At 39.5% G+C, this 12,900-nt stretch overlaps 1 protein-coding gene across 2 annotated transcripts in view; it reads left to right on the forward strand.

The window, feature by feature from the left end:
• The window catches only part of GPD2 (glycerol-3-phosphate dehydrogenase 2), a 142,170-nt gene extending 137,756 nt beyond the window's left edge, over nucleotides 1-4,414 (forward strand). For both annotated transcript variants that reach the window (XM_059393993.1, XM_059393994.1), the window contains exon 17: nucleotides 1,013-4,414. In XM_059393993.1, coding sequence (XP_059249976.1) covers nucleotides 1,013-1,138 — 126 coding nt within the window. In that variant the 3' untranslated portion in view covers nucleotides 1,139-4,414. The remainder of the gene's footprint in view (nucleotides 1-1,012) is intronic.
• The last annotated feature ends 8,486 nt before the right edge of the window (nucleotides 4,415-12,900 follow it).

The raw sequence follows: 12,900 nt of genomic DNA on the forward strand, positions 1-12,900 counted from the left end.
ATAATCATCATGGAACAATCACTACAGATGTTGCATGGTTACATGACTTTATTTTTAGGTTTGGGCTCTAATGACGCCCTGCATGTAGGAGTCCGTCTCTAATAAGCAGTGGCTTGTGAAACAGCTTTTAATAAGGTCATGAAATTCTGATCCAGCCCTTTGGCAGATGCCTCTGACTCTTATTCAGAGTCATTTTTAAGAAATGTATCTCTGTAGGCTCAAGAGTATAACCCTAAAAATATTTTGAGAATTTTTCCTGGTGAATGGCTGAGTTCTTTTTCAAATAAATAAATACAAAAGATTGGGAAAGTGAGCTCAAGAAAAGCAAATAGTTAAAACCACATCAACTTGAGAAAGAAAGAAAAAAAATCCCCATGCTCATAATTGCAAAGTGCCTTCCAGATTAAAGGCCTTTGCCCGCTGACTGCATGTAATTTCAAGACTAATTCTGATTTTATCCATTGGATACAAATGAATTAACTAAAATCTGGGCTGTGGAGTGCTTTTAATTCTTAAGGTAGATCTCTGGGTCCATTTCAAGGACTTAAATGTAAATTACTTTAAAAAGTCTTTAAGGAATTTGGATTTAAGGGACTTGAAGTTGTCAAGTACAGTAACACTAAAACAGAGTAGTTAAATATAGGTCATGATTTGTCTTGGTTCAATCCCTGCGATTCCTTTTTAAGATTTTTAAATGAAATTACAGATCCAATATTTGAGTGGCTCCAAAAAAATATGTGACCTGAGCACATGAAAGGGGTAAAAATTGATGCATTCGATTTGCATTTTAAAAGCAGGCTGACTGGCTAGATAGGTATAGTTTTCACAGCCCTGAAACACCTGCCCCTTTCCTGCCTTTTGAGATGTTCAAAGATTGTATTCTTCTTATTGGAGCTGTAATACCCACTATGGGTTTTTGATGGAGCCACTGCAGAGGTAACCATTAAGACGCGGTGAAGAAAGGGGGGAAGCACGCCTGCCTTCTGACCCTGTTGCCTATTTTCTCTTGAAGCTGATGAGTGCTATTCAGAAAGGAAGGGTGTCCGGAAGCCGGCTCGCGATCCTGATGAAAACTGCAGAAGAGAACCTCGACAGAAGAGTCCCCATTCCAGTGGACCGAAGCTGTGGAGGATTGTGAGTCTGGGCAGTACATCCACAGCCAACAGACATGGGAACAACAAATCATCCTGTAACAACCAGAGATGACTTAGACCACTCCAAAACAGTGGCTATGGGTAGCTGCCTTTGTTAACACTGGGAAACATTCCAAAGCTTTAGGGTGTTGATTTGTCTTTGCCATTCAATCTAGCTTCTGAACAGTGTATTTTATCTTGTTTCTTACTTTCAGTGCACACCGATTTAATATTCTGCATCCATTTTGTAACCTCTTAGACTGGACCTACTCCCTTTTCGTTTGTCTCTTCACTTATTCTGGGTCATTCTTAAGGACAGAGCATTTTGGCCAAAATTGAATAGAAGCTAGAAAAATTCCGTGAGGTGCACAAAGCTTTGGGCGTTAAGACTGTAGGTAGGATTTGCTCCTAACAGAAATGGAGCAGGGAGTGACCTATAGAAATGATAGCATTTCTGGAGACCGCTCAGATCCTTCTTCCCGGAGCTGGTCTGTCTTCCCCATCCAAACAATATTGTGTAGTTTCATATCCAGGTATGACTGGCAAAACTGGAGAGGGAAGACAAAGTTTAGATCTGGTTACAGGAGCGAGTCTCAAAGAGAAACTGAACGCTTCCAGAATCACAGGTGTATGATAAGGATAGCATTGACATTTGCTGGATTACACTGATAGTTTCATCTCAGCAATTCGTTTTTTTTTTTTTTTCCCCCCAGTCACTGCTGGTTTTTCTTTGACTATTATAGTTGCCAGGAAGATCCTTGCTTTTCATATTTTAAAACCAGCATTTAAGTGGCAAGTTGGATGTAATGAAATGAGACTAAACTTCTCAAATCCTTACAGCAGTAATAAAGTTAAAGATTTAAAATCTGTGTGTGTATATCCACACACGATAGCACGATTTTCAATCCCCAAATCCTAAACTGTGGAGCATGTGCTGTTGTCAAACATGGCCTATTTGGCTTAATTTATTGCATCATTTTGGGGGAGTAATTTCAAATGGAGAGTAAAAGAAGATCGAAGTAACCTTTAGTTAACTTTAATTATAATTATTTGTAAAAAGGCACAATGCTGCAGTATTCAAGGTCATTTGGGTTGCTTAAAGCCTTTCTCCTTCGTGGAAAAGTTCTCAACCACAGAGAAAAAGAAAAGAAGTAGAACCATGCACAACTCATATCTACACACAGACCCCTCTCACACCACACACACACACACACACACACACACACAAATAAATCTGCATTGAATTTAAAAAATAATGCGTTGAATTTAAAGGGCCAATGTGGTATGATGCTTTTGCAATACTTCACTAGCATTTTAACCAATGACCTGAATTTTTACCCACTGTGCTTCCTTCTGTGAGGTTAACTACCTGCCTTTTTATTTTCTAAGATCAGGTTGTATATGTAATAGGAGATAGAACTCTATATTTAATGGCAGGCTTTAATTGCACAGACTTGAGATCTTAGTTTTGTTTGTTTGTTTGTTTTTTAAACTAGTACATAAAACACTTTGTGCTGTTATTTCTATTTATTTGACCATTGTAGAGTACCTTTCTGCCTCATTCAAGTGGGGTATGAGCCTGGAGGTCATAATGTTAACACTGGAGGTTCACTCAACCTAAGCCCCCACCCCACTTCAAAACAATCATTTGTTTTTTTTAAATGAAGTTCAGACTTGCCACTTCCATAAGGAAAACCTAAAACGGAGCCAAGGATGCTCCCAGGTATCACTGTGAACATTTTTCTTTCAACGTGGGAGCATTTTACACTGCCTTTAAAAAAAAAAAACATTAGAAGCATGTGGCTTTGTAATTTAGTGGGGGTTTTTTTGGTTTTGTTTTGTTTTTATTTTTGTTTTTTAATCAAGACAATAAGTTCCACTGTTTAGAACCTGGTGACCCTTGATAAAAATGCTGTCCTTTAAAGCGCCATGCATGACGTACCACAATACAGTACCTTTGTGCTCTCTCTCTCTTTCTCTCTTTCTAGTTAGATCAAGATAGCGAGAACTTGTGCCCTCCCTGAACCCTGAACCCATTACAGTAGGGACCGGCTTAATAGGCTGACTGGCCTGTGCAGAACTGTGTGTGTACAACAGGCTGGTTTGTGCACGCTTTGCTCGGAGTAAGTTCCTTTAAGGACAAAGAAAAGCGCACTTTGCTTCCTTTGAGTGTCTCTGCTTTTGCTGAAAATCTGCTAATTCTAAAACATACGCTCCTTCACCAATCCCAGAGACTCGTCTTGGAAGTGAGCTGGTTCCAAGTCTTTACTGTGAATGAAGCACCCCCTCATTTTTGTGTGAGTTCTTAATTAAACCTGTACAGCTTCTGTACCTGATTTCAGAAAAGGGGAGAGGAAATGGAGGGTTAGCCCCTTCAAAACCTATTTGAAGGACAAGGGAATTTTTCTTTTCTTTTTGTATGTATGGGATACTAGGTGATTCTGTGGGGGTGGGGTTGGGGGGGTGCAGAGATTGTCTTTATCATCAAGTGATTTGTTTCAAGAGCCTTTAAGGGGATTCAGGTGAAGGAACCCCCATCTGTGGGGAAGAGATGGATTTCCTTTAAATAGCCCCATACCACAGTCCTAACAATAGTGACCATGCTGGATTATTTGTTAAGCCAAGGCTGTCTGCCTCGTAGCCCTCACGCTGTTTGCAAGATTCTTGCTTTCAATCAGTTTATACCAAGTGCAACTTGAGGATTTCTACTATTAAATGCATGCTCCCTATTCTGCTTTAGTTTCTAGCTTCGTTTTGTCTTTTCCAAAATATGTAGCTTTGGGTCTTGTACAACAACGCAAATTTCATTGTGACTTTGACTAAACATACTGTAAGGATGATCACCGATCTTATTTACTTTTTTATGTATTGTTAAAGATTTTTTGGCCTATGAATGTAATAACATTAAAGTCAGTGACGCTCTAACTTGCACTGTTTTGCATTATGTCCACCGTTTTCAGGGAATAAAAAAGCCCTACTGTGTTTTTAAAGACTCAAGTACAAGCCGGTGCTGGAGTGAATACGCGCACTGCATGCCTTTAAACGTGGCCCTTTCGTGTATGTGTTGGGTTATTGTTCTAGATGGGACTGTTAAATACTGTGTTTGAGGTTGGGTTGTCATTTTTATAACTGTCTTGGTGTTTTATCGCCATTATTTATTACTTTTGATATACAGAATGAGCTGCATGCATTTATAGAGCAATAAGAAGATGTATTTAATGTGCCTTGTTTTTAACTGAATAAGAACTGAAAGCACGAATCAATAAAACTGATTAAAATGGTCCAGTTGCTGGCATTTTGATGTTACTTACAGTCAGAGAAATAACTTTGATTACTGTTGAAGTTTAAAAAAAGTTTGAAAATATTTCCAGCAATTTTTTTTTTTTTAAATGGCACTTACCCATTAATTCTTCTGGCTTGGAATTTTGTAATTTTATCTCAAAAGTGAATCTCTGCATAGACAAATGTAATTTTATGAGACTGCCAGAATTATTTGTATTAATTTGTTGCTGGAGCCTTTAGGGCACGACTTCTGTATTTGTGCAATCCTATTCTAAAATTATATTCATCCCGTTACAACTCTGTTGAATTCTTTTTTTTTTTTTTTCTTTCCTCCACCTCCCCCCACTCCCCCCACTTGGTCAACCAGAGCTTTTCAGCCTGAGTGTTCCCAGGCACACTGATGAATTTTATCATAACTAAAATCAATAGAAATGAATGGGAAAGATTACATAATCCATTTTGATCATCTTACATGTCAAGTTAGTGCAGGGTTGCCAAGTGTTGATAAATGCTCTGACAGAAAAAATGCTATATATTTTCATTGTCAGTAAATCAGTAAAGCTGTTATCAGTTTTAACACAAATTTTATAATGCCCATGTTATTTTATAGGTTTTGATTTACACATGTATATGGAGCACGTTCTCCATTTGTGGTTTAGATGTGCGGCCTCCTGGTTTTACATGCTCAAAGGCCTGTGTGAGTTTCTGAAGCTTCTTTGAAATTGTATAGAATCCCGCAAAGCGATGACTCCCGGACAGACTTGCAACAATGAGCTGTTTGTTCAGTGCCTGGAGAAAAATATATTGCCGCTCAAAACGTCGTCCAGTGAGCTAGCTTATCCAATTTTATAGCACTTTAAAATTTGTCAACATAAAATTTGTCCAAATCCCTGGCTCCCAGTTTTCAAAATGTATAAAATATATGGTAAATCAAAGAAAGGGAAATAGATACTAACATCCGTATTCACAATCTTTGGCAACACTGCATTATCACTGGTGTCAGATTTCACCTGATGCCCTTTGATTTACAAAGGAAGGAAACATAAGTTTCCAATTGGTGTGGCACCCTTAAAAGGAGAGAATTTCTGTAGAGGAGATGGCTTGATGAGCCTTTTGTGCCTATATTTTGTACTTGAGGCATCTGGCTACCAAACTCGTGAAATGCACACACGAAACGTCAGCTGTGTGAGCTATTAGGACACGCGAGATAGTCCTGCAAGATCCAGTGCAAAGACCATTTTGGACCCTTGGCAAAAAGTCAAGATCTACCTTGGCATTTCGTTAAATCCCTGACCCAGAATCCCAAAATTCATTTGATCTAAGCAAGATACTGCTTGAGCAAAATATCAGGGCCATGTTCCTTCTCCTCATTTGGCACTGAATGGCATTGTTCAGTAAACCAGTAAACCCTACCACCAGTTCCCCTGTGAGTTCCCTGTATTCGTGTCAGAGTCACTTGAAACCGTGAAGGTTAAGGTATGTAACCTGTAGTCATGGAGAGTGTCGCATGTTTCAGCGAAGAGAAGGAAGGCTTGAGTGTCATGGCACCCACCGTGGCTACTGTTAGAGCGTGGCACTTGCCCCTTCTGGTTGCACCAGCTTCTGAGCCCTTTCAGCCCGTTATCTGGTGTCTTAAGCAGTGTCTCTGGTCTCATTTTCTAGGTACGGCGGCTCCCATAGAGCCCAGCTTCACTTCTCTGTTGCTGCTGCTAGCTTTTCTTCCCTGTGATGTCTCAAGGAGCAGGGAGGTGTAAAAAAAAAAAAAAAAAAACAAAAAAACGTTTTCCTTCTTTTGGCCCTAAGGCCTGTAAAAAGCAGTTTGGGTTGAGGACAGTCTTGAATCGGGAAAGCTGCTTTTTCTTAGTCCCACGATTTCTTTACTCATTTTAACCTTCTAAAACTGGGTCTGACTTTTTCATAATCTCTTAAAAATTCCACTTCGGCATATCTGATTTTGCTTTAAAGGCGACCTTCCTCTGTTTGTTTAAGTGATCTAAACGTAATGAGCTTGATCAACATATCACTTTTCTTGAACCTGACCTTAATGGCCTCTTCAGAGCAAGCAGTCCCCTCTTCACCACCTCCTTCCTTCAAGGGTCTTAGAGTAAACAGCTGCTGCTGCTTCCTTTGCGTTTGTTGCCCGGTAGATTTGCTCTTCTTTGCTTGAAAGAATTTCTTCTTGTTGTTTTCCATCCTCACCATTAATGGATTTACAATTCATTTTTATGCATCTTGAGTTTTTCCTATCCAAGTTAAGAAGCTGTAAATCTTAGATCCATTGAAATGACAGTGAGAAATATTTCATTTTATCCCATGAATCATTTGCCATCCTTATTGCAGAAAAATGGCAAAATTATGGTGTACCATGTTTTCATAAATTACCCTGTCTCCCCCCCCACCCCAATTCATTTCATTATTTGTTTGGAAAGACTGTAAGAGTCAGAATCCAGACACTTGTGGTAAACAATTCTGATTTTACAGCGGGCTAATCAAAATTTCATAACATCACAAATTAATTCCTCGGGCACCGTGAAGAATTTAATTCCTGTACAAAATATATCATCTATAACTAAAAAAATAGCTTTATATTAAAGTACACTCTGTGATTTGCTAGTATAACAAAAGGGGAAGAGTACCGAGATCCTTAAATAATGTATATAATTTTCATTGGGTTTCATATGTCAAAGTAGTCATTTATGTCCTGAAAGGTGTGTGCTTTGCACTATGTGTTTGAACACTATTAAAAAAATCATGGCTTCTTCCAAAAAGGACAAATCATAGATTTGCATTTCACATATGGCCTGCCCTTAGGAACAGCCTCCAAAGTAAAGATTGAGAATATTTCTAAGGATAAGTATTTTTAAAAAGCAATAAACCAAATCAGTTACTATCATGTTAGACCAATGCTAAATGGACAGGTTTGTCTGTTGTCCTTAATCTCTATTTTATTACCTGATCTTTTTAAGGAACTCCGGTCAGTTATTTATACAGTTGAAAAAGTCAAGTTTATCCTGATAAATATATTCTTCAGAGTGAACTGCTAAACTGTTTTCAAAATGGGCCATTTTTTAAATGGAGCTTATCCAGCTTGATCCATGCTTTAAGCAGCACTGAACCATTAAATAAAAACCTGGGACAAAATGCCTTTGAAAAGGGTTAATTAGCTTTAATATTGATTTATTCCATATAGGACGCTAATAGACTAGAACATTTATTTCTGTTTTGGATCATTAAAAACCGGCTTTCGTTCTTGAACAATTTGTTTCTAATAAATAAAAATTAGACCAATTAGAGTAGTTTTAGTACAACCTACAATCCATGATGCACTTTCTAAGAAAACAGAAACCCGATCACTCTTTTACAATTTATTGCAATTCCGTCAGAAATACCGTTCTCAAAACCCTCCTGAGATCATTAAGCTCAAGACCCAAGTTATTTCTACTTGAACCCTAGAAAGGGTGAGCTATAGAGGGAGCAAACGTGTGGACTGAAAATCTGCCAGAAGCTAAATGGGCAGATGCAATTTCGTGTCATTTTCCTCTGACAGTAGTGTTTGTTCCCATCTTTCCCATTCCTTAGCTTTCTCCGTTCTTTGGCTTTACCCTTGGAAAATATTACCGAGTCGAAAAAGTTTACCTCGGCCAAGGTACTCCCTTGTCTATCTTCAGGGGACACCTCCCCTGCTGTGCTCAGTTTTTGTTCTAATGCTGCCCTCTAATGGATACCAAATTATTTCATTAGACCCAGAACAAAAGTAAATTTTCAGCTTCTTAGAGCTCCTCCTGCCCTCGTCCATCACTCTTTGAGATGGTGGGCTGCTTGTCTTGTCCCCTGACCCCTATGTCCCCGACCCGGGTCAGTGTAGGAGAGACCACTCCAGTCAACTGGGAGGAGACGGCCTGGCCGGGGCTAGCCTCCCTCTTCTGGGCCACGGAGGGACAGCGATGCTAATGTATGCCCTAACGAACTTTCCTTTTTTCTTGGCCAGCGATTGGAAAGAATTGATGTTCTGGGGGACTTAAAAATGAGGAATAAAAACAGTGTAAGTGCTGTATTAAGATGATATGCTGTATGTTTTATCAGCCACTGGCACCTAGTTCAAAAGACAAAAAAATTAGCAGCAGTGGTTTGGGAATAGGCCTGTGCACGGGGTGGATATCAAATCCATACATGAAGAATATCAGCACTTTTCACATGCTGCTTTCTGACACCCATTGCTAGAGCTGAAAACTATCTCTATTGTCCAGTTTGATTGCTTGAATCAAACTGATTTACAGCAAATCCATCTGAGCTTTGATAAATCTATTACAGTTTCATTTCACTGATTTCATTAACGTGAATAAAACCAGCCATGCTTTCTGCATAACTGCCTTTTAATGGCTTGGCCCTGTCACCTGCCTGAATATTAATCCCCCTGACTTATTGCTCCACAGAGGGAATGAGTAATGGGTATTTGAATGTGATCAGCACAGTACAATGCAATTAAGGAAGCAGTACTGTTCTGTGCCTTTAATCCTGAACTAATTTGAATTGCAGTTTGATAGCACAGTGAATCCTGCATAATTATGTAGGGTGCATATTAAACTCTGTGACAAACCGGAGAAGCTTTTAACCATCACAGCTATGGTAGACAGGGGAAGGCCAGAGGCAGAGAGCCCACTATTGGACCGAGAGCTCAATTAATAGGAAACCTGCAGCAGGGAAATCTTGGAGAGCAACAGATCTTGGGACAAAAATATAAAGTGTTGACTTGTGACGAGTACATTCGATTTTACAAGTATTTGGGCTTTCAGGGCTTCTCCTGAGTGTGCAAGGTGGGAAGGCGGAGACTCTCACTTGTAACAAAACTTTGTACTATCTTTGACTTCCGTCCTTTGAGCAGTTAGAAAAACAGCGGCTGTAATAATAATATGCAGCTTCTTCGCCATCCCCTTACTTGGTCCTCTACAGTTCTGCAAATGGCGGGCAGCCAAACCGGGAACAGGACCTAGAACTGGTCAGTTAGGGGGAAAAAAATACACACATTCGCACACACACAGAAAGGACTGTTGGGAAATGTTCCCTGAGGAACATATCCTCTTTCTCCAGAAGTATAGAAATCATTTTCTTGGAAGTCAGATGCCCTGAAATATATGTATATTATATGGTGGTAGATTATTTACTGTTGTTATATAGATGCTTTTATTACTCCATATGTGTGCTAAGGGTTAAAAAAAACCAAAACCAAAACCAAAAAAAAAAAAAAAAAAACACCAAAAAACAAAAAAACTTACTTTGGATCTCTTGTGAATATATTGGCAATTAATTTGCATGGTTCCTAAGGAGTTTTTTTGGTTTCAGTTTGGTTTTCACCCAAAATATATCAACTTGTGGCCATTTCAGAAAATGAAGTGTCAAAAATAAACATAACCATACCCCCATCCCATGAACTTCCTTGCTACTGTTAGCTTCACACCTGAGCAGAAAGAAGAAAATGAGACGTATTAATGTACGTCCCAGGTTGGTCCTGGGAAATAACCATAAAGGGCCAGAAATGATTAATTCCGGGATGTGTGCATGGCTCAGTGGGTTAAACCTCAACCTTCAGCTCAGGTCATGGTCTCAGGGTCCTGAGATCAAGCCCCACATTGGGCTCTCTGCTCAGCCCCTCTCTCTCTGCCTGCCTCTCTGCCTACTTGTGATCTCTCTCTCTGTGTCAAATAAATAAATAAAATCTTAAACAAACAAAAAAGAAATGACTAATTTCTTGCTGTTAGGTCCCCTAGGCTAAAGAGTCAATAATATGCTTTTAATGTACATTACCACCTAAATAAAAAGGATATCTTGGTTCTGTGGAGCTATTTTCATAGAGCTCGCTCATGTCGCCTTGCCAAGCAGCTCTGATATTTAAGGGCTTTGTGGATGGAATAGAAGATAATAAATAAGAAACACCTTTACTTAAATAGCAGGAGAACAGGACATTCAGAGGGGACAGGACTCATTCAGAGGAGACATGTGCAGGAAAAACCCCGTAACACTTACTATCATCCATCCAATCAATACTTGTTCAGACTTAGGAATGTATTTTTGTTTCACCTATTTATATATTAATGAGACAGGTGATGGTCACCTTCCCGATGCTTTAGAAAATGTAGGCACGTGGGAAGTACACATTGGAGGAAAATACCTCCCGCTACGTATTCCAAAATAATAAATAAATCGAAAGGTATTATTTTTTTATGCTACCCAGTTGGGAATGTCGGTTTAATCTGACAAAGTGTTGTTCAAAATAAACTAAATGCAGAACGCATCAACCAAAACGGACTTGGGGGAGGGAGTGACTTCCCTAAGGGTGTACGATAATATTAGCGGGATTACAGACCTTTAATTTTTTCAACCTAATTGAATCCAATAGAATTACTGTAGGTTCTTAAGAGTCCCCATATCCTGCTGGGCTACTCTCATCTAAATATTGCTAGTTAACCTTGTTTTTCAAAAATACATTGGAAAAAGCTAAATGAAGCCTCTTTCCATAATCAGTTTACATCATGTTGCACGCTAACTGTTGATTACATTTTCCAGAGATGGATTATTTCCCTTACGCTACCTGAAATGGTTTTTTCAACAATAGTGTTCAACTCTGGGTTAAATAGAATAATTTGGTTTTTTTAAAGCCTTAGAAACACTTAAATCATAAGTGAGAAGAGGTAAGAGCCTAAAGAAACTGGGAGAAAAGGACCTTGGAATGAATATTAGAACGTTTTCTGGTAGACTGTTTTCGTAAAGCAAGGCAGGCGTTTGAATACACGGCACTCCAGAAAAATGAAGTATCTGAAAGGCTGTACAACGTGAGGCATATGTTCTGTTACTGAAACTGCTGTAAATCAATACAAACCACAAATCATGTTTGAAGTCAAACTTTCAGGAGTTTAACACTGGATTTGCAATATCGTAATGGGTTATTGTTGCACACACTTTGGAGGCGCTCACTTTACTTCTTAGAGTGGGGGAACCTGTTGTTGCTGTTGGGCCTGTCAAAAATGTTGTGATAATCTTTAGTCACTTACCTGTTTAGACTTCAGGTTTTTTTTAAATGTAAATTATGGCTTCTCTTTCCTCACGGGACAAGTACTTTTCAGTCATCCAGCCCTATAAAAATAATAATAAAACCTCCCGACTTTCCCCTCACCTGCCCCTTCCCCCACCCCGTGATTGTTGTTGTTGTTGTTTTTCAATCATAAAACAATTCTAGGCAGCAGGAGTAGTATGTCGCTTGGGCTGAGGCTGGGCTGTTAGCTAAATTAAGCCATTGTGACTCAAAATCCTCCTTTAATAAGGTTCATGCTGTCTACAACTTCATCATTTTCTGCTGAATGATAATTACTTTATTCAATCATGTTCAAGGTTTTAGTGAAAGCTAGCATTGATTGATTAACTTCAATTACCATGCTTACATTTGCATAGATAAAAACTGCTTTTCAATTTGTGAGTGGCACGCCGGTGGAAACCCTGCGCTGATATTTGCATTTCAATGTGAACAGTGAAGAATAAAGGTGGGAGAGAGGTCTGATCAGTGCTAAGCCCTTTCTGCTTCACTGCTTAAGCATTTTTCCATAAACACTCTTGTTATGATGTTAGTTTGTTCAAACCACTCTGAGGTAACTGATGGAGGCTCCTGTTTACAAGCTTTCTTGACAATCGAACAGTATGGATTAGGGGAAGGGACTCCCGTCGGAGCTCGCAGGCCGGCCACCAAGTTAAAGAATGAAACCCCTTCTTGCCGCCTGTCGCCTGTCGCGGCGGCTCCGGAGTGCCGGCGAGGCTTGGATCCTCCTCGTCTGCTACCCGTGGGCTCCCACTTGGTCTCATTGACGATAGCTGGTGCGATTTATTTCCTGGAGCAGCCCGCTGGTCTGGGACCAAACGTTGAGCTTTTATCAGTTTGGTGTTCTGTTTCCATGCAAGGGAGGGTCCAAAATGAAATGAATGAGTCCTTTTCATTCTTACCAAGTAGGCCCCATAACAAATATTTACTTATACTGGATTCATTGAATGTTATCACCATGTGTAGTTTTAGTAGCCTGATTTCTAGCATGTGTGTAAGACAAGGCCTTCTCTGTTTTCCCCACCCTTGGGTGGTTCCCAGATACAGAGGTTTGGTGTCATTTTCTTTGCCTCTTCTGCATATCACTGTTTAATGAGGGCAATGTTATTCTTATCCCAATCCCGGGGAAGTTCAATCTTTATAAGACCACAAAACCCATAAGCAGAGAGCCTTGTCTTAAACCAATTTCAATCTCTCTTTTTCTTCTTTGAGACAAGTAACTAAGCAGAATACTTTGTCCCTAGAAAGTTCAATAACTTTTTTGGTAGGTTAATATATATATATTTTAAGTATTTTATTTATTTATTTGACAAGTAGGCAGAGCAGCAGGGAGAGGGAGAGGGAGAAGAAGGTCCTCCACTGAGCGGGGAGTCCGATGTGGGACTTGATCCCAGGACCCTG

This window comes from Mustela nigripes, chromosome 3 (assembly GCF_022355385.1).
Source record: "Mustela nigripes isolate SB6536 chromosome 3, MUSNIG.SB6536, whole genome shotgun sequence".
Classification (NCBI taxonomy): Eukaryota; Metazoa; Chordata; class Mammalia; order Carnivora; family Mustelidae; genus Mustela; species Mustela nigripes.